Raw genomic sequence first — 19259 nt, forward strand, 5'->3', positions numbered from 1 at the left:
CTGTCCTTCTCACATTCTCCTTTCTTTCCAAAAGACAAACATGGCTATTGATAATCAAAAGCCATTAGTGGCAAGATGTGTACTTCATTTCTGGAATCACATTACACCACTATAAGTTAATTTTGCATTTTGCCTGGAAAGAATAAGCAACATTAGCTTGGTCCACAGAATCGATTCAGTGTCACTCTGTAACAAAATCATAGACAGCTTTCTGCAGACTGTATCTGTTTCTGTTCATTCAGATAGTTAATCCATAGCAGGTCAAGACCGTGGCTTGCCAAGAACTTATGAGTGTCCTAACTGTGGAGTAAAGTTGTTCCTCAGTGAGTGCAGAGGTCCACATTTGGAAGGAAGCAGTGCTGCTTAATGGGAGGAAGGGAGGCTGAGGCATAGCCAGCAAATTTGTGACTGTGAGGTCCTCTAGCTTTTACAATGCCAGGCAATGGGTTCGTAGGAACAGCCAGTTTGGTAATCTGTACAACAGAGACCTGCTACTCTGCCATTTTCCTTAAAGAGCACTGCAGGGCCCACCTTCCTGTTGGTGGAGATAGGGAACTGACTGCAAAACTTCTGTCTGGAGTAAGTCAACACAGCGTCTCTGGCACAACAACACTGATTTGCATTGACCGTCACACAAACTAGCCTCTACATAGGGCTGTACCACTTTTGAACACAACAATCCTTTCATATGGATTTCCAGTCTCTTCTCACTGCAGATGTTCCAGCTTAACTATATGAACATTTATATTACTTCAGTGAGGTTTATTTAATTCATACGGAACCCAGTTTTCTCCACTTGGCCCCACATGTGTTTGTTCCCATTTCATGAAGCCAGTGCCTAGGTAATCTGTAAGCCAGCACTGTAACTTCCCTGCTCTTTGGCATGTGTTTAAAAGTCACACTACACAGATTTAATGCTGGTGGATGGTAAAGAGATTAAATTTTCAAGTGCCAACTCATCACATCAGGTTGACACAACTCCCACTGTGTTGCTGAATTTACTTGAGTCCTTTATTATGGGGGTGGGGAGACATGGTTGAGGAGAGTATGAGAAAAATGGTTTCTTTACTAAGACAGCAAATAAGGAAATACATATTTTAAAGTGAAAACTCTCTATTCTGAAAGGTTTGGCATTGTGCCTTGTCTGATGTCTGCTCTGTCTTGAAAATTGCATAACTGTGAGTGTAAACTATGTATGTGTGTGTGTATTTGCGGTTTTATTATAAGAAGCTCGGAATGATGCCTAGGAGAGCTGAACACCCATGGAATCTGCCAGGTGGAAATAATGTTCATGCACTTTCTTGTTGATGAGTTAGTAAACCACAAAAGTTCCAGGAGCTAATTAATGTGGCATTCTCAGACTGTGGTTCATGAAGACAGAGAGAAAGAAGTGCACTTCTATAAATGTGCTCCCTTCTCAAAATAATGTCTTATGGGATAGGAACATCTTGATTCACCATTTCTTAGGGACCATTAGAGGGTTTCAACTCATTTTCCTTTTGGAAGCTTAAAGGATAAAACCTCCAACAACCCTACTTTCCATCCTCTGCCTTCTCCTGCTATCAGCTTACTGTTAGGCCAGGAAGAAATTGTTAAAATTGTGGAAGTCCTCCAGTGCCCACTGGGAATACTGTGCTCAGTCAGAGCACAGCATGTAGGGCTTTGACTGAGGAAAGTTGCCAGTCAAGTCTGGGTTCATAACTTGCAGATATCAAAGACACAAGGACTAACAGATACTCCAGCTCCTGCTATATTGTTTAAACTATTTGCAAACAAATATATAAAACACAGATATACCCTGATCTTTCATTAATCAGGAAAAAACATCATCAGAGGAAGCATCAGGGGCCCAGTTCTTCTTTCCAACATGTACATACCTTCACCCGCATTAATTTGAGGTGGAGTCATATGCATGTATCCTGAGGGGGTGATTGAATCCTACATCAGCTATAAGTGATCGAGAAAGGGAAAATAATCGACCTGATACTAGTCATTTGGACAACGTGTATTTGATGTGTCAGAGTCGTTCCAACCTTCCAGTTACCAGATGTCCGTAAAAATTCATAGCAGGCTATTAAATTTAGCAGATCCCATCTTAATTAGATTAGCTTCTGCTCAGCATGACAGCAGAGTATTTCTCTGATGGAGGATTTATAAAGATTTCTGGTGGGAATTCTTTATGGAAGATGTAGTCTTTTATCCAGTGGGATTTACAAATGGAGAGGGGGGAGGGAAGAGAGAAAGCTCTGATAAGGACACACAAACATTGTCGTGGCATGTTAAAACATAAATGGGAGCTTTTATTTTATGGATGTTCCCTTTTTATTTCTCTTTTGCAATACAGATAGGCAGTGTGAATGATTTTTGTGTCCTTGCATTATCAGGCCCAGCTAACATAATGGCATACGGGTGGTGGAAAACTACAAGCAAATTCTTGTTGTCAAATTCGCTCCTAAAACTAGCACCAAAGGAGTACTCAATGTTCACTTGCCTGTCAGGTCATGAGTTATTTTTTCACCTACAGGAAACAGAACTGTACAGTTTGTCTTGGGCGGGTTTTATGTGCTGCAATCCAGCACCTATCCATCCATTGCCCTTCTTTCTTTAAGGTCACTGGAAAAAAAAAGACACAAAAAAATCCCCAACAACCAACAAACCCACTTTCTTATTAATTCTGCCTCTGTCCCAGTGCCAATGATTTTCTGGTTTTCTCTGCACAAGTTTTTATGGAAGATATATATCGTTAATGGTGACACTGGTGTCAGTAATAGAATGTGAGCAGCAGCAATGCCTGCACTCTATTCCCAGAGTGTAGATAACTTCATAAAGAAAAAAAGGTGGGTGTAGGGGAGGGGAGATCTGGATAATTTTTCTTGTCATTTGATTCACCATTGAAAAGGTCACTCCCTGTAAGAAGAGACAGTCTTTTCTCTGAGATGTCTGGGGGAGGAGCAGAAATGGCAGAGCCAAAATGGGGGGGACTTTTTGCCACCACATGGCTTTTGTGAGGTAGCAGAGCAGCCTTTCTGAGCACAAGGGCATGCAACACCCATAGTATGCAAGCTGGCAGCTGATAAAAACAGAAAGGGACCATCCTTTGCTCACACTACGGGCTGATAGCATTCACATCATACACTGTTTGTTACTAGGCAACTGATTAAATATACGTGCTGGTCCTTCAAGCAGTGCTTGCAATTAATTAACCAAACCATTTTCATTTTGACTGTCTTCTGTCCTCCCCTCTCCACCAGCAACCACCTTCCCAAATGCTGACATCTGAAACAAGTGAGAGGAATTTGATGCCCCTTCTGACCTGTGATGCAATAAAATAAAGAATGACATCTTTGCATAGTGGATGTGATCTACACCAAGGTAGTGGACATCTCTTAGCATCGCTGGTGGGTCTAGACAGCAGTGGGCATAAGCAACAGACAGTTTTTTTTGCCTTGCATTATCAAGGCCAATGTAAACTGAACTGGGAAAACCACAGGGCAAAGTCCAAATTAAGTTCTGCTGGAAAATCTATTTGAAGTACAGTTGTATGGAAGGATGGAGGATGGGTCCTCTTTCTTCGTTTTAAAATTGGAATTCCTCACCCTTAAAGTACTCATTCTCAAATTTAAAACCAGTATGGAGCACATTTGCACACACACACACACACATATATATATATACAGATACATATATATTGTGGTAAATATAAATATTTGTATAGCTACTAATATGTATGTGAGTGGTGTTAAAAGTCCAGATGTCACCAATTCTAAGAGCATACTCATGTGTGATAGCTTTTACACTGGCACCCCAAAACCAGGTAGTCACTGTTCTGCAGAGCTCACAGTCTCTAAATAGCAATGACAGGCAAAGAGGAAGAAGGCATCTAGACATCAAAGGTTGTTCAAAGTCATACAGGGGGTCAGTAGCAGGGCTGGGAGTAGAAAATGCCTTTTGTTCTGAGATCAGATTTTCCAATAAAAGTCCCCCCAAAAACCAGTGAGACATCTTACCCCAAATCCTGCCTCTAATTTTGTAATACAGTTGTCATATTAAACTTGTATGAAATGAACTGGAATTACACATGGAAAATGGGTAACTACAAGGATCCTGGAAGATCTGACTGTTCCTATTACACTTGATCAAATGCAACTGTCAGCTGCTTTGGCAGAGATCACCTTTGATGATTAAAAGGAGAGGACTACATTACAAGAGGGTTTGAGCACGAAACCACTTGCTGCAATCCACAATTAAACAGGAGAGGCTATTGTTCTGTTTCTGACTGGGAGCAGAGTTACAAATTTATTGGAGTTCACAGGCTTACTGCAGAGCCTCTCTTTAACAAAATTGTAGCCCCATTCTGTATCAGAGCTTCCTACCCTGCTCAAAACCTCGAGTGCATTAAAGAAGCAATTTAGGGTTTATTTGAAGGGGGAAAAATACAATGTCGAGTTGGGTTTCTTTCTTCCTTCCTCCCACTGGCTTTCTGCTGAGGAGGGAGGGGATTTGAATCAGCAGATTCTCAATGGCATTGTTGCCTACTGGAGCTGGTATAGATTCACTGGAAATGGTTAAGAAGCAAATAATGAGGCACAGACTGACTTTTTGAGGGTTTTTTTAACACACTGGCCAGCAGCTGATTTGGTGTGAACCATCTGTGGAGCCACGCTGTTTTACGCTACCTGTGCCTTTGAGTCAGAACTGGAACAGTACCTCTAAAAAAAGCTTTCTTTGGGTTTGTGCCTTTTGAATGAGTTGAGGCCATTTTCCTGATGGGACTAGGTTACCTTGGCCTGCTTTACTTTGACTCTGGCTTGTCATTTTTTTGGCCTGTACTCCATTCTGAATACAGAAAGGCTTGTGGCTTTTACCAGCCTTGCATGAGCCGGGTAAATCTGCACAGTAGCAAAAACAGCCCCTCAAATGCCATCCTGCCTGCCACATGTGCTCACAGCCTGTGCTGGTGACTACTGGCACTGGTTGCCCCTTTATAAGATAGTAAACTAAGTCGTCCTTCTCTGAAAGTGACTGGTTGCTTTCAGCAGTCCCATTGGAGTCATGCACTCCTCTTTAACTTTCACTGTGGCTTTGCTGACCTTGAATGAGGAAAACATTAGTTAAGAGCAATTTTATGCCCTCATAAAGAGTTATGTGTTACTAGGCAGTAATGGAAGCCCAAACCAACCCGGCCAAAAGATCTCAGCCTCCAGCTGCTGCTTTCTTTAATGGTGCTTCTGCATCACTAACTTACTTTGCACTCATTGATGGCTGGAAATCCCACCAAGCTGACATGAAGATTGTTCATGGTGCTAATACAGGCACTGCTCCTCAGCCATGATAATCCACAGGTTGGAGAAAGAAAGTCACAGAACACCTGTATTTCTTGCAGGTTTCTGCATGCTGCTCCTTTCCTCTTATCCCTTTAATGATTTATATTTAATTGACTTGTAATTAGACCCACTTTTTTTTTCTCCTTCTAGTTCATCTCGATTGTTCCTTACCTATATATGGTCTGTCACTAGCCTCGATTTTTTTTCTACCACAAGAAGTCAATAAATCCTGTGGGGCTGGACAGGAAAACCAGCCTGCCAAGGAGAGACAGGATGAATATCTCCTAGAGACAGCCAGAGGTTTGAGTGTGTATTGTCCACACAGTGCATTTCAAGGAGTGCCCAGGGCAAGCCTGAAAAACTTTTATGTCTGCAACAGTATTTCTTTCTGGGAAAACAGATTTTAAAAAAAGCCCAGTGTGTATTTCTTGCTCCTTTTATGTGTGTGGAGTACATGTTATATAGAAGTTCATTTGTCTCAAAATTTCAGCTAGGACCTCTTTTTTATAGGCAGAAAATAACCACATAGTAATGACTCCTTTAGAAAAATGTGCATTTGCTGTCACTGCTTTCTTCAGCTGACTCGACTCAACATGGATGTGTGCATATTCCTCAGACTGGAAACAAATTCTGTGATCTTACTGCTCCAAACACCTTCAGTAAAAACACTGAGCAAGTTTTATTATTACTTTCTTGGCCTTTCAAGCATGTCTAGGCTCCTTCATGTTTATGCTTCACTGCAAACACTGGAGATCTCTCTGATCACAGGTTCCACCCAGCTGCTTGTTCCAGTAAAGACAGCAGAGATCCTGAGGTGCTGGGATATTGTAATAAAACTCAATAAAATGGTGGTAAATGGCACACTAATGACGCAGTGACTAGTCTGTATGAAAATGCACATTATGGATCCTTTTTTAAGGGATTCATTCTATGAGATTTCTGTCATACTTGTAGTCCAGGAAAACCACTTGTGGTCTTGCAAAAATTACCTTGCAGTGAGAACATGATGCTGTTCAGACACAATATTATCTTATTCTGCAATCAATGACACTGGTTTGCATCCTGGCACACTGGTGCAAAATCTCCATACTTGAGAAAGTACTGCTTTCAAATATTGAGAGGCTACCTTTATTACTGCTAGTCTAAGTTCAGGTGAAATACTCAGAAGCAGAATCATTTGTGCTTTGTTATAGCTGGCTACATTAATCACTATGTCTTTCAAATTAAGCCACTTACTGACACAGGAGCTAGTTTAGAAAAAGAACTGCATCTTTTGTCATCAGTGCATAGGCAACAAAAAAATCCCAGTTATACACAAGCCTGGGAGTACAGCAGCACTTAACTGTGCTCTCTTGCTCGCACATATACGCAACCACATTCCTTAAGGGTTTGCCAATGCAATATAGTGTTGAATTATATAGGCTAGCTCTACAAGCTAGCTCTACAAGGATTAGCTTGGGGACTGGAATTAGTCTAACAGCAGTAGCAGGATACATTAGCTCGCATGGCTGAGTTAGCTGTCTGGCTATCACTATGATTAGATGGCTTCTGATTGCCAAAGCTAAGTCATGAAAGCAATCTTGGGACTTTGATCATGATAGGGTGGACCACAGCCCTCTCCTCCTCCAGCCCCCACTCAGAACAGAACACTTTGCAGGACATAGATTACCTACTTGCATTCAAGATCTGGATTCTTAATGAAATAAACTGGCCCAGCTTCACTGTGGAAGTCAGTGGCAGAGCTACACTGATTTACATTGATAGACTCCTGGCCAAGATCCTTCAGTCTGTCAGTTGTACTAAACGTGCTCTATCAATCTGAGGGGCTGGCCGTACTCTTATTCCTTTTAATGATGATTCTGCTGCAGTTGTCTTTTTCTGCTTGTTGCAGTTAAGGCCAACAGGCATTATTATGGTCTTCTAGCTTGGTCTTGCAATGATTTTAGCTTTAAGGGATAATTTTGAATAGCACTGGAGAAGCAGCAGCAGCTTCCTTACTCTGTCAGACATGAAGGCTCAATCCCTCACTCTGCTTCCCCTGTGTTTCAACCTGCAGAGTGTTATGTTAATTTTACTTGCAGCTTCAAGTCAGCTGAATTTCTGGCTGGCTTCAACTTAAGCTGTTTTTATTTTAAATAAGGTAAATTACCCGCTTCAGCCCAGGGCATGGTTTCCAAGCTTCCGTTCTGCTGGTTTTCAAGCTTGACTTCCAGCAGCTCTGCATAATCCCTGTAGAAGGCATGTCCACCACTCCTCCTGTGCCAGGAACATGCTGCTTTGCTTGGCTGCTCCCAGGGCTGCAACCCTCCTCTTCCTCCTCCCTCTTCTCTTTAGATTTTTGGTCTAAAATTGACAAAAGTTATTTTTCACCTTTATTTAAGAGAGTTCTGATAAGAGCATTTTGTCAATCCCTAGACCTTCTCTGCTTCTCTCCAGACTTTGCAGAAGTTCTCACTGCAGAAATGGAAACTGTGCCTAACAGTCAACCTCATTAATGGTAGCAACAATTATGCCACACATCTGATGGGGCTGAGAGCTCCCTAGTAGGCCAATAGTTCCCAGCTTGCTTTTTCTGCGGCTCAGTAGGTTTGTGAAAATTTCAGTAGTAACGAGATTGTCAGGGAGTGAAGGTAATCCTAATCCCAGACTGTGGGAGAAAATAAAACCTAGAGCATCTCTGGGGGCAAACCTTGCCTCCAAACATTGCCATGGGACCCAACAATATATATAGATTCCTCTAGCTATGGAGAGATGGGACCATGAGGAGGTCAACACCTCTTAGATCTCCAGCCATCACAGCTCACTGCAGCACACTCCCTGTGTGTGTCATCTCAGCCACCACCCACTTCCTAATACATCAGAGAGGTCAGCCATCTCTGACATCATGACTAAAAATCCTGAGACAGTCTCTCTCTAAAGCAGTTACATTCAAATCAATAATCCAAACCAACGAAGGAAAATAAAATACAGAGAGATAGGGTGACTTGTGGCCACATGGCAGATCAAAGCTTGGAAATCAGTCTCCCTCACTACACTGATCCCATTAAGTGTCACGGCCCTGTGGAACAGGTTAGTGTCTGCTTCTGCTTCAAAAACTTCTGGAAGCCAAATAGAAACCAAGAAACACCTACCTTCAAGAAAACTGCATGAGGCATCATATTAAAGCATAAAGGAATAGCATTTCTTTTCTTGCTTTGTGGAAAGCTGACATTTTATGTGCTGTATGTTGGCATTTCCATTTCCTGTGGTACTGCCACAGGAAAAAGACTCAGATGGACTATTCAGGAGCACATTAAATACTGCTTCATAGACATAACTTAGGACAGGAATCTGTTTTATGCATGTGGGATAGATAGGCAAAGTATTGTCTACAACAGAGATCATTAGAATCCACAAAGTATTATTGAGGTGCTCTGCAGAAATCTCCACTCAATATAGGTGGTCCAAGCCTCATTTCTCTTTGATTTACTGAAAATTATGTGTTTCAGTGTTGTTTTACTTCCATTTTACAAAACTTATGTTTGTCTTGGTTTGCCTTTCATATGTCCATCTGTTTCATTCAGGAACGTAGGAAATTTGCACTAATCCTGTCCAGCAGTCAAGCTCCCACACAGCTGCTTACTCAGTCTTGTCCCCACAGCAGAATGGGGGACACAAGAGTAAAAAAAAAAGTGAGAAAACTTGTTTAATTGGTGAAGGAAAGAAAAAAAGGAAAACTACAAGCAGTCAGTCACTATCTCCCACAAGTATAACAGTCAGTCTCTGAGCACTGGACACCTTGAATGCCAAACAGCTCCCTGTTCTTTCTCTATCCCTGTTTTCATTGCTGAGCATGACAGAATATGGCAATTAGAATCCCTTTGGCCAGTTCAGGTCAGCTGTCATGACTGTGTCCCCTCCCAATTGTTTGTTCACCTCTTCCCTATATGCTCCAGGAAGTGGGGACAGAATGGAGAAAAGGGAAATCATTGATATTGTGCAGGCACTGTTCAGCAATAGCTTAAGCGTTGGTGTGCTATGAACACTGTTTTAGACACAAAACCGAAGCACAGCACCATAGGGACTGCTAAGAAGGTTAAGTCCATCCTAGCCAGAATAAGCACCTTTACCTTGTTTCAAGTACCTTGCTTAAGGTATCTTGCTTCAGAAAAGGTTGCAAACGTCTCAAAAGAAATGGACAGGGAACGTAGGATTCATAGGCACCTCTAGAGAATGGTCCCTCAGATGTGGAGAGATGTCTCTCTCATTACAGAGGCATTTCAATACCAAGCTTTTATATAGCTGAAGTGAGATGACCCTTATTCTTCAGTGATCAACCATGAGACTTTTTCCTGTTTTCTCTGTATTGATTGTTATGCTATACTTGCTAATGTGGTTGTTATCTGTCGCATATCAGGTTTCATGTAGCTTATAATTTTACCTTTAAATACAACAACTAAAAGTAATTTTAAATCTCGCTTTCTCATATTTCTCCTCAGCACTGAGTCCCAGAGGTTAATAATATATATTTAGTTCTAGTAGTGTGTATTTTTACAGAGTAAGCCTTGACTGTAGATGCTTCCTGGCCATGGATCCTACCTTCTCAAATGCAGAGCACAGCTTCTCTCCCTACTCTTAAAAGTGACCCAAAGCCTGAGATTGAGAAAAAGCTCTAAACTGTGATAACTGTCAGCCCCAAATAAATATTGATTTTTAAGTGTCAGTTCTGAGTAAGGATAAATATCAAAGCTCAACAAATCAAATTACAGTGCAATAAAATGTATTTAATAACTCTAGTTTAAATATGTGCCACAGCTTTTATAGTGTAACATGGAAAGACAGAGAATCCATACGGCCTTCCCAGTGCAATATAACCAGAGAGATATTTATTAAATTTATCAGATATATATTGTACCAATATAGCCAAGTGTGTTGTACTTCTGCCATAGTTTACTTCACTATTCACTTTTCTGTCTCTTTTTAATGAACTTTTAGTCCTGTTTTCTTCATCTTGGCTTCAAAATGTCTGTCTGTACACAGAAATGACAGAACTACAGAATCACAGAATCTGATGAGGTGAAAGGGACCCTCAAGGATCAATCATCAAGTCCATGTGTGTGAGTGCTTTCTGCCTTCACTGTGGCCTTTGAACTAGTCAGTCATTTCTAACCTATTTGGAAGGAAAAATGTCTCAGATACACTAATTTCACAGTAGTTTAATCAAACCAGGCAGCTGTTAGTGGCCTAGTGACGGGAAACACCGCATTATAAACTCATCTTTTCCAGATAACAGCAAATCCACACATAAGAGAGCTGCCCTGGCTACCTTTGGCTCAGAACTAAGATTTGGCTGGAGCATTTCCCTTTCCAGCTTCCAGAGAACCTAAGCATAATGAGCAGAGCCAGAAGAAACTCAGACTCTTCAGATGCTTTGGCAGTGCCTTTCCTTCTTTCTCCTCTGCCAATGGTGAGCTGAATCTGCATGGGATGGCCAAGGCAAAAACAGGTCATGCCATCTGCTAATATGAAATCACAAGATTTTCTTTATTGGCTTTATTTTTTAAAAAAACTTTTTCATAAACACTGATGCTTTCTTTCTGAACCACCACTGGATGGTCAGGAGTCAGTTTCCTTAAGTTGTCCGTACAGGTGCCTGATGTGTTTGGGGATGTTTAAAAGGAATTCAAAACCTACCCACACGCATAAGCAGTTTATAGCATTCTCTACACATCATTCTTCTCTTGTGTGTGTTGAATTTCATCTACTTCTCACTTTTAATTTTTTCATCCTCTGAAATTTCTCATGCTTCTCCATTTGACCCACCTACCTAATTTTGCATGACACATACTTTGTCACCTTTGCTCTTCACCATGGTCTTCAAAACACTAATAAATATCCCCAGCACATGTCATATTTTTAATCTCTTGAGCAACCTACATGTAAGCCCTTTCCATGCTGAGATGGACCATTTGTTCCTCCTCTTTGTTTCCATTATCTCAACTGTCAGCTTTTTTCTCCCCCTATCCATGCAGGACTTTACCCTTCACCTTGTAGTTACTAAGTTTCCTTTATAGCCTTTTCTCAGGAACTTTATCAAAAGCCTTTTGAAAGTCTAAATAAAATATAGACTGGTTGTCCTTTATCCACTGTTTTGTTAACTCTTTTAAAGGCCTTGAACAGGTTTGAGGTTTCTTCTAAGACGGAGGTCATGCTGGTTTGTCCCTACCGTATCACCCTCATCTACTGCTCCTGCTTTATAAGAACTTTAATGATTCCCCTGTACTACTAGGAGTGTGTTGCTTAAGAATAGAAAGCAGAGGGAGATACTTGTCTGTGGAGACTTTCCCTTACAGCCTTCTATCTGGCTGGTTTATGCAGCCTTTAAGTCCTGAGGTAAGGAAACAGGAAAACAGATTAATAGACATAGCAATCTCCCCCAAGATACTTCTAGATAAACACAGCCTTGGGCATTAGAAAGTCGGATTTATTACACCTTAAAAGAAGTTTCTGAAAACCACGGCTGTTTTATTTTAAACTATGCAGCGAAAGGCATGCACTTCTTTAATCTTTGCCACTCTTTCCTGATAGACAACCAAAAGCACAGGTCTCAGGGTTTAGAAACAGTTGTGTATAAACTGGAAACAATCTCAGAGAGCTTTTATAACAATGAAGAACTCTTTGGGGGCACTGAAGTGAATTTGAACCAAAGCCAAAACACATTTCCAGTGCACAAGCTGTACAGAAACAGACACAAATGCACAATTGATATTGGTAGAGTAATATAATTGCCAGTATTTTCCTGGAAAAATGAGAATGCAGACAGCAATGTTTGAAAGTAGGTGGTTTTTTATGCTCAAAACAGCAATGAAGTGCAAACTCAGGTCTCTATGTTTGGCTGGCACTGGAGGTCTGGAATCACAGCTGTGACCCCTGTTGCCTGCAAAGCGGCATTACCAATGTACTCGCTTGTTGGTTGTATCCCAAGTTCCCAACACCTACCTGTGCTGTACTGTCAGTGGATGTATTGCACACACCCAGCTCAGATTAACTATCTACTTTTGTGGGCACAGTGCTGAAGGTGGTCTCAGTGCCCAAGGAAAGTTGGCACCGCATGGAGCCACTGCTGCTGGAGGAGCTGCAGGTCTTCCAGGTGACAGTGGAAGCTCCGCATCCCCCTAGTCAGACCTCCCCATAGCACTCCCTTGTGCTGTCCGTGCTCTGGGTTGTGCCAGGGCACTCCAGGGCACTCCAGCTGCCAGGATGTGGGATCTGGCAGTCCAGGTCTCCCCACACACCCTTGACTTCTGTCCATACTCTGCCCTCAGGATGCTTCCCCCATCACCAGCCTGCAGCTCTCCTCCAAGCGGGTAAGGAGGGATGCTAGGGTGTTCCCATGTCCCACCATGGCTCTGCCTAGCCCTGTGCCATGGCGTGTGGGTGCTCAGCTCTGCTTTCCCCCCAGCATCAGCTCTATGCTGGCTCGGCCACAGCACTGGCCCAGCTGCCCCTGCACCGCTGCAGTGCCTATGGCAAAGCCTGTGCTGAATGCTGCCTGGCCCAGGACCCATACTGCGCCTGGGATGGCAATGCCTGCACCCGCTATGTGCCCAACACCAAGAGGTGGGTGACATGCGAGTGTGTTGTGCTGGGGCAGCCAGTCTGCCCCAAGGTCACAGTGAGGGGCACAGGTCACTCTGCCACGGCCCTTCCTCTTCCACTACTTTCCCACAGGCGTTTCCACCGGCAGGACGTCCGCAATGGTGACCCCAATGTACTCTGCTCTGAAGGTGAGATGGGACCAAGATGGAGGCTGGGGGCAACCCTGCTGTGGTGAGGGGCTGATGGCCAGGCCATGTCCCCTCAGACCCCCAGCGGGGCAGTGTGCCCCAGAAGCAGCTCTATGGGGTGGAGGGCAGCACTGCTTTCCTGGAGTGCATCCCCAAATCCTTGCAAGCCCACATACTCCGGACGTACCAGCGCGCCCTGGATGATCCCCAGTGAGAGGTAGGCTCTCCCTGGCCAGGTGCCACCGGCGGGGCTGTGCCATGCTGAGCTGACTGCCCTTCCCCACGGGCACTGCAGGTGCAGATGGATGAACGGGTGGTGTGGACAGAGCGGGGCATCCTGTTGTGCAGCGTGCAGCGTGCCGATGCCGGACTGTACCTCTGCCGCGCCACCGAGCATGGCTTCACCCAGCCCCTACTGCGGCTCTCCCTGGAGGTTATCAGTGCCTGGCAGGCCACGGGCATGGCACCTGCTGGAGACCCTCAGGTCACCGCCAGGGCTCCCAGCCACAAGGTCTGGTACCGGGACTTCCTCCAGCTGGTGGAGCGCCCACCACTGGGAGCCACGGACAAAGTCTGCCAGAGGCTCTGGAGCCGGGGAAGACCTCCGCCACCACCCTGCACCCACACCAGACCCCCTGGCCATGGGCAGGGTGAGGAGACACGCAAAGTTCGCCGGCGCTAAAAGTCTTCAAAAAGGTGGATTTACCATTCAGGTTTTAACTCTCTCTCTACCTCCACAAAGGCAGGAAAATGTATTTGTTAATTTGCTTCTGACATGAGAAAGGAGTCATATTCCTAGCTACTCTCATCTTGTAATTTTTTTCCCCTAAAGGATCCCATTCACTTCCTTCCCTTAGTTCCCAGCAAACAGGTAAGTACAAGTAATATGAAATTCTCTAACTCTTCAAAAGGCTTCCTTCTCTTAGAGTTTGTCTTTATTGGTTTTTTTTTACCAATGTAAAGGTAAAATCACGCACCACCATGGGCTTATGCTAGAAGATAAGGGACTAATTTATACCAATTTCAATGTCAGATATATAATTTACTAATAAACTCTCTAAGTTTCTTTTGCAGACCCTCAGACTTTTTTCATTCCTTTTAAACCATGAACAGCTAGAAATTTTGCGTGCTCTCTTCCCCTTAAGGGTAGGACACCACAAAGTGACTTGCATTGTTACTTGGGAAAAGATGAAGAACTAAGGTAATCTCTCTCTGATGCTGTGTTGATGTGGAGTTCTTTAAATATTGCAGTATCCTTGGGAATAGTCTCAATTTTGAAAGGAACTGCTGGTCCCTCTGAAGATGCTGAGGGCTGCTGGAGAGCTATAAACCCAGCACTGCTCATAGTCAGAACTGCTGAAATTACTGGAGCACTGGTTGTGGTTTATAAGATTCCCTTTTTGTAAGCTGGTTCCTGCCTCAGATACACCCACCTGCACACATAAAGGACCCACACTCGATGCAGAAACAAGCTGCTGATAATATGTATTACGAACTGGGGACTTATTATTTTGTATTCCTTGATGATATTGTGTGTTAGAGACCGAGGCTAGCACTTAATATTTTGTCTTCCCTTCCAGTGTGTCTACACAAGCCTCCCTGGGTACTCCTTGTCCCCAGCATTTTGATTTGCCTTTTTCTGCACTGCCTGAAGCACAGTTTGCTCACGCTTAGGTGATTTACTAAAGGCTGCATAACCATTTGGAAATATGCAAGGCTGTTTTTGGCAGTGCTGGTGTAGATATTTCAGTGCCCTGCCTCAGACTGATAGTGTTACTCAGGGAAGAGAAGGCAGCTCTGGAAAATGTTTGAGTTCAAAAGCAAGAAGAATCTCTTTAATCACTCAGGCTCTCAGGAAACCCAAGACCCAGTGGGACAGTCTCCTCACAGTTGAGACTGTCCCAGAAAATCGGTGGCATTTGAAAGCAAGATCACAGCCAAGGAAGGTGCTGCAGTGATGAAGAGGGCCCCAGCCAGTGTGAGGGAAATGGCTACTGCCCCTGCTGCAGCCAACAACTGGTAGGCAGACTTGGGGTTCAGTATTGAGGAAAGAACTGAGTATTTAACAATGCCACCTTTTCTGTTTGAAATATTTCTGCAGGTTTGGATCAGATAATCAGCTTTTAAAACCAGTGTGGCACAAGGAACTATTTCAAGTCTCCTCAGATTACATTCAGGGTCTGATCCAGCACTTTCTTGCTTGCTTTCTTCTCTTTCTCCCCCTCTCTAAATATACATATCCTGACAGACTCCTGTGAGATTAATTCAAACAGAGCAACTGCTGGATTAGACCTTCATCCCTTTTCCATCCATTTAGATCACCCCAAATGTGGAGGGATTGGGGTGTGCTCCAGTGCTGGCCTAAGACTCATTTTATTTTGGCATCCTGTTGCTGGTTTGCATCTGTTTTCTGTCCATTATTTTTTGTTTGTTTATTTTTTCTTCTTTTTTTTTTCTTTTCCTTTTGGCAAATTCTCTGGCTTTAGTGTATTTGTAACTCGCAAACCTACCAATATGATCTGGCAATGACATCTGTCTTGAGGGGATCACTTTTCCCCATTCTTGCTCTGCAACAGCCGGTTGACTCTTACGAAACATGTCTCTCCCATCCGCCTGGCTTTGCTCTGCAGCTTTATGTGGCATGAACTTTGAAAGGATCAGCTCTGATTATCCACATTTAGAGCTGTTTTTTTCCAGCAGTGCCCCCCGACATCAGTCACTAGCTGCCATATACAGTAAGATGACAGCACCGCCCGAAAAGCAGAGGGGTGGGCTACTACGCACAAACTCTTTGATACAGGAGTTTCCTCAATGAAAGCCGGAGGTCACCTCCCGCCCACCAAACTCTCCTTAGTCTCGAATCAAGTTTAACAGAGCGCACCGCTCTGCACAGCCCGAACTGCGGCGGCGGGACGGGCCCACACGGCCCGCACAGCCCCGGCAGAGCACACACCCAGCCCCGCACAGCCCCTAATCGCTGCGCAGGGGCGGACACCCCCTCGAGGGCCGCTGGCGGCTCTCTGACACCGAGATGGAGGCGGCTGGCGGGCGGGCCGGGGAGGGCTGCGGGGGCCAGGCTGCAGCAGACTCTCCGTCCGCGGCGGCGGGGCCAGGCCGGGGCGTGTTGGGGCGCAGCGGTGCCCGGCCTGGCCGGAGCGGGCATGCACAGGCCAGCGGCACGACCGAACCGCCCGAACGCGGCGTCCTGCCGCCCTCTGCTGGGGGCGGCGCGGCGCGGCCGGGCGGGCGGGCAGCGGGAGGGGCGCGGGGCCCGGGCCAGGCTGAGACCGGCGGGGAAAGGGGGTGGTGCAGGCGGTGCTGTGTGGGGATGGGGGTGTGGGTGTGGGTGTGAGTGTGAGTGTGTGTGCGGGTGTGGGCCTGGGCCTTGGTGCGGGCTCGTCGGCGTGAGCGAACGCCGCCACTCGCCAGCCCAGAGACCCGCTGTACGGTGCTGAGGGAGGGGAGGCCCTTGCTGTGTTTTGACCCTGCGGGTAGATCCAATACCTTGGTCACTCTCGGCCCCCATTGCCTCTTGAAGCTCTTTGGGTGGGAAGTGCGGACGGTTGTAATTTAGGAAAAAAACGACTTGGCCATCCCTGTGCCCAGCCAGCGTAAAGTGTCCCGTGACAGAGAGAGCCCAACCCCAGCAGGGCAGCTGGACTGGACCATTCCTGCCCCGAACATCAGGCATATGGTGTAGCCACAGCACATGGTGTAGTCACAGCAATGGCTTCGTGCGCCACCTCAAGAGGATCTGGCTTGGGCTTCTCAGGCTGCCAGGCTGGAGTGCAACATGGCATCAGATTGGGATAGAATCACAGACTGTCTTAGGTTGGAAAAGACCTTTAAGATCATCAAGTCCAACCATTAACCCAGCACGGCCAAGTTCACCACTAAACCATGTTCTCAAGTGCCACATCTACACATCTTCCTCCAGCAATTGGAACTCCACTACTTCTCTGGGCAGCCTGTTCCAGTGCTTGACGACCTTTTCAGCAAAGAATTGTTTTCTAATACCCAATTTAAATCTAATAATAAATCTAATAATAAACCTAAAAATAAATCAAATGGGTGCCACTAATAGCCAGGACTTCCCCTTAGTAGGCAGCTTAGTGAGAGGATATACCTTCATTTTCTCTCTCCTTTTCTCAGACTTGCCCTGCGTAGCATTGGTGTGCTTTTCTTTTATCTTGGCTTTGGTTTGTTGTTTTCTCATGAAGATGTCTAATAAAAGCTGAAAGGTTTGAAATGCTGGTTGACCTGAAAATTTTAGCTGGTTCATATATGCTTCTTGTGTCTTACTGAACTAGGATTGCTCATGCTTAAACACAGTTTTGGATTAACTGGATTAGCATGAAACACCTATGTGTCATTGTCTGTGATAAACACAATGGATTTCTTTTTCAGGGGCTGCAGAAGAGAAGTGACATGTTGGCCCTTGCAGCCACGTGTGGGAAGTGTTTGCGGATTTCAGAGCAGAAAGCCTTTTTAGCATTGAGCTCCTGAAGTGGGGAGAGTGCTCTTTGCTATCTGGCGTCAAACATGTTTTGAAAGTGTTGTTTGCTCATTGTCACTGCTGCCAGCCCAGATCTGTTTGCCAGTACTGGTAGTTTGGCATCACTGATCTAGAGTGAGATCAAACAAGGGGGAATACAGAGCCAGAGTCTCAGTTTATTTACCCTAGTGTGAGTGAATGGAGAGATGCCAGTGTTAAATGTAGGTAAGCAAATACATAATCTGTCACTTAAACTCGTTTTGACACTTGGTAAGAATAACTTACAAAGCATCCTGTTGGACTACAGCAGAAAAGGAAGGATTGTGAGCATCTACTTTATCCCTGTGCTTCTCACTAAGGAGAAGGGTTGTAATCCAAACCATTAGCAAAACGAAACATGAATGTTGCCTAACTCCATATCCCCATCACCCAGCATAACTTACATCTCTGTAATTTCCTTCGGCGGACTGTGTTCATCCCTTCAGCAGGAAGAATAACAACTAATATGTGAAATACCTTAATTCTCCTAATTTGTTTGTGTCAAGTAGAGATTGTATTTAACCAAAACAATGTCTTAAAATACATTCTAAAACACTAACTGAACGACTGAACAATAAAAACCATCCAAAAACTATACATGTATTTTCAATATTCTTCTGTTATGCATAAGATTTTGTTGTTATTACATGCTGACAGCATTCTTAGTAGCTTAACACACCTGAACTTTTTTCTGGGGAACATTTATATAGGATTAGCAAGTGACTCAGTCCATTAGGGGACCTGGGAACAGCGATCATCTGTTCCTGATAAGTGTGATCAAGGCATCCTATATTTTACCATTTCTGAGTTATATGTGTAGCTGGGCCTTTGTACTTCACAAACAAAAATGATTAAGGTAAGTGAAATCGTTATGTTCAAATTTTTTTTAAAACTTTCTTTTCTAATTTGTATGAAAGAACTACTAGAGTTATTTTTAGCTCGTTTCTGTAAACCACTCTCTTAGTTTGAATTTGAAGATATGTCCTATACAATCTGCTGCTGACAACTGGCAACTGTGTTTGCAAGTAGGTAAACATTACTTAACCCTCAGATAATTCTGTGTTTAAATGATTTAAATTGTTTGATTATTCATGGTTTTTTTTCTGCTGACTTTCACAAATAGTCTATTGAATGAATTTACTATCAGCTATTGAAACAGTAGCATTTGAGTAATTATTACACAATATTTTCACAAGGCTATTTTCTGTTTCAAAAATATAAATATTGAAGCAGAAACTTGATGAAAAATGTCTCATTTAGCTAATCAAGGAAAAGAAATATCTGCTCTCTGTCTGGTATTCAGTGTTTCAGCATTATTTTGACTAGTCCTGCAGTGCATTGCTGGGGACAACAAATAGACAATAATTTCAAATGAATAACTGGGAAACTCAAAACAATATCTGCATTAAAAAAGGACATTTTAATTGAATAAATTATTCATTGGGAACTATCCACCCAGCCATAACTGTGCAGTAACTCTTGTTTGTATGAGGCTTTGGAGAATACTATCACTTTACTCCTATCCCTGCAGGATAGGCTTGTTGAATGTCAGACAGGTGGTTAGGTAAGACATCTATAGTGCAATAATTTCTAGGATGTTCCTTCCAGGGCCAACAGTTTGTAAACAGCCTTTCA

General features: G+C 43.9%; 1 protein-coding gene across 1 annotated transcript; it reads left to right on the forward strand.

Moving 5' to 3' along the window:
• Positions 1-12371: 12371 nt before the first annotated feature.
• On the forward strand, positions 12372-13772 carry LOC139684665 (semaphorin-3B-like). The gene is given in 6 exon segments (XM_071580824.1): positions 12372-12453; positions 12629-12670; positions 12766-12923; positions 13035-13090; positions 13153-13307; positions 13386-13772. Coding segments are annotated over 6 exon segments (837 nt in total). The 5' UTR covers positions 12372-12414.
• The last annotated feature ends 5487 nt before the right edge of the window (positions 13773-19259 follow it).

Source organism: Pithys albifrons, chromosome 2, assembly GCF_047495875.1.
Source record: "Pithys albifrons albifrons isolate INPA30051 chromosome 2, PitAlb_v1, whole genome shotgun sequence".
NCBI lineage: Eukaryota > Metazoa > Chordata > Aves > Passeriformes > Thamnophilidae > Pithys > Pithys albifrons.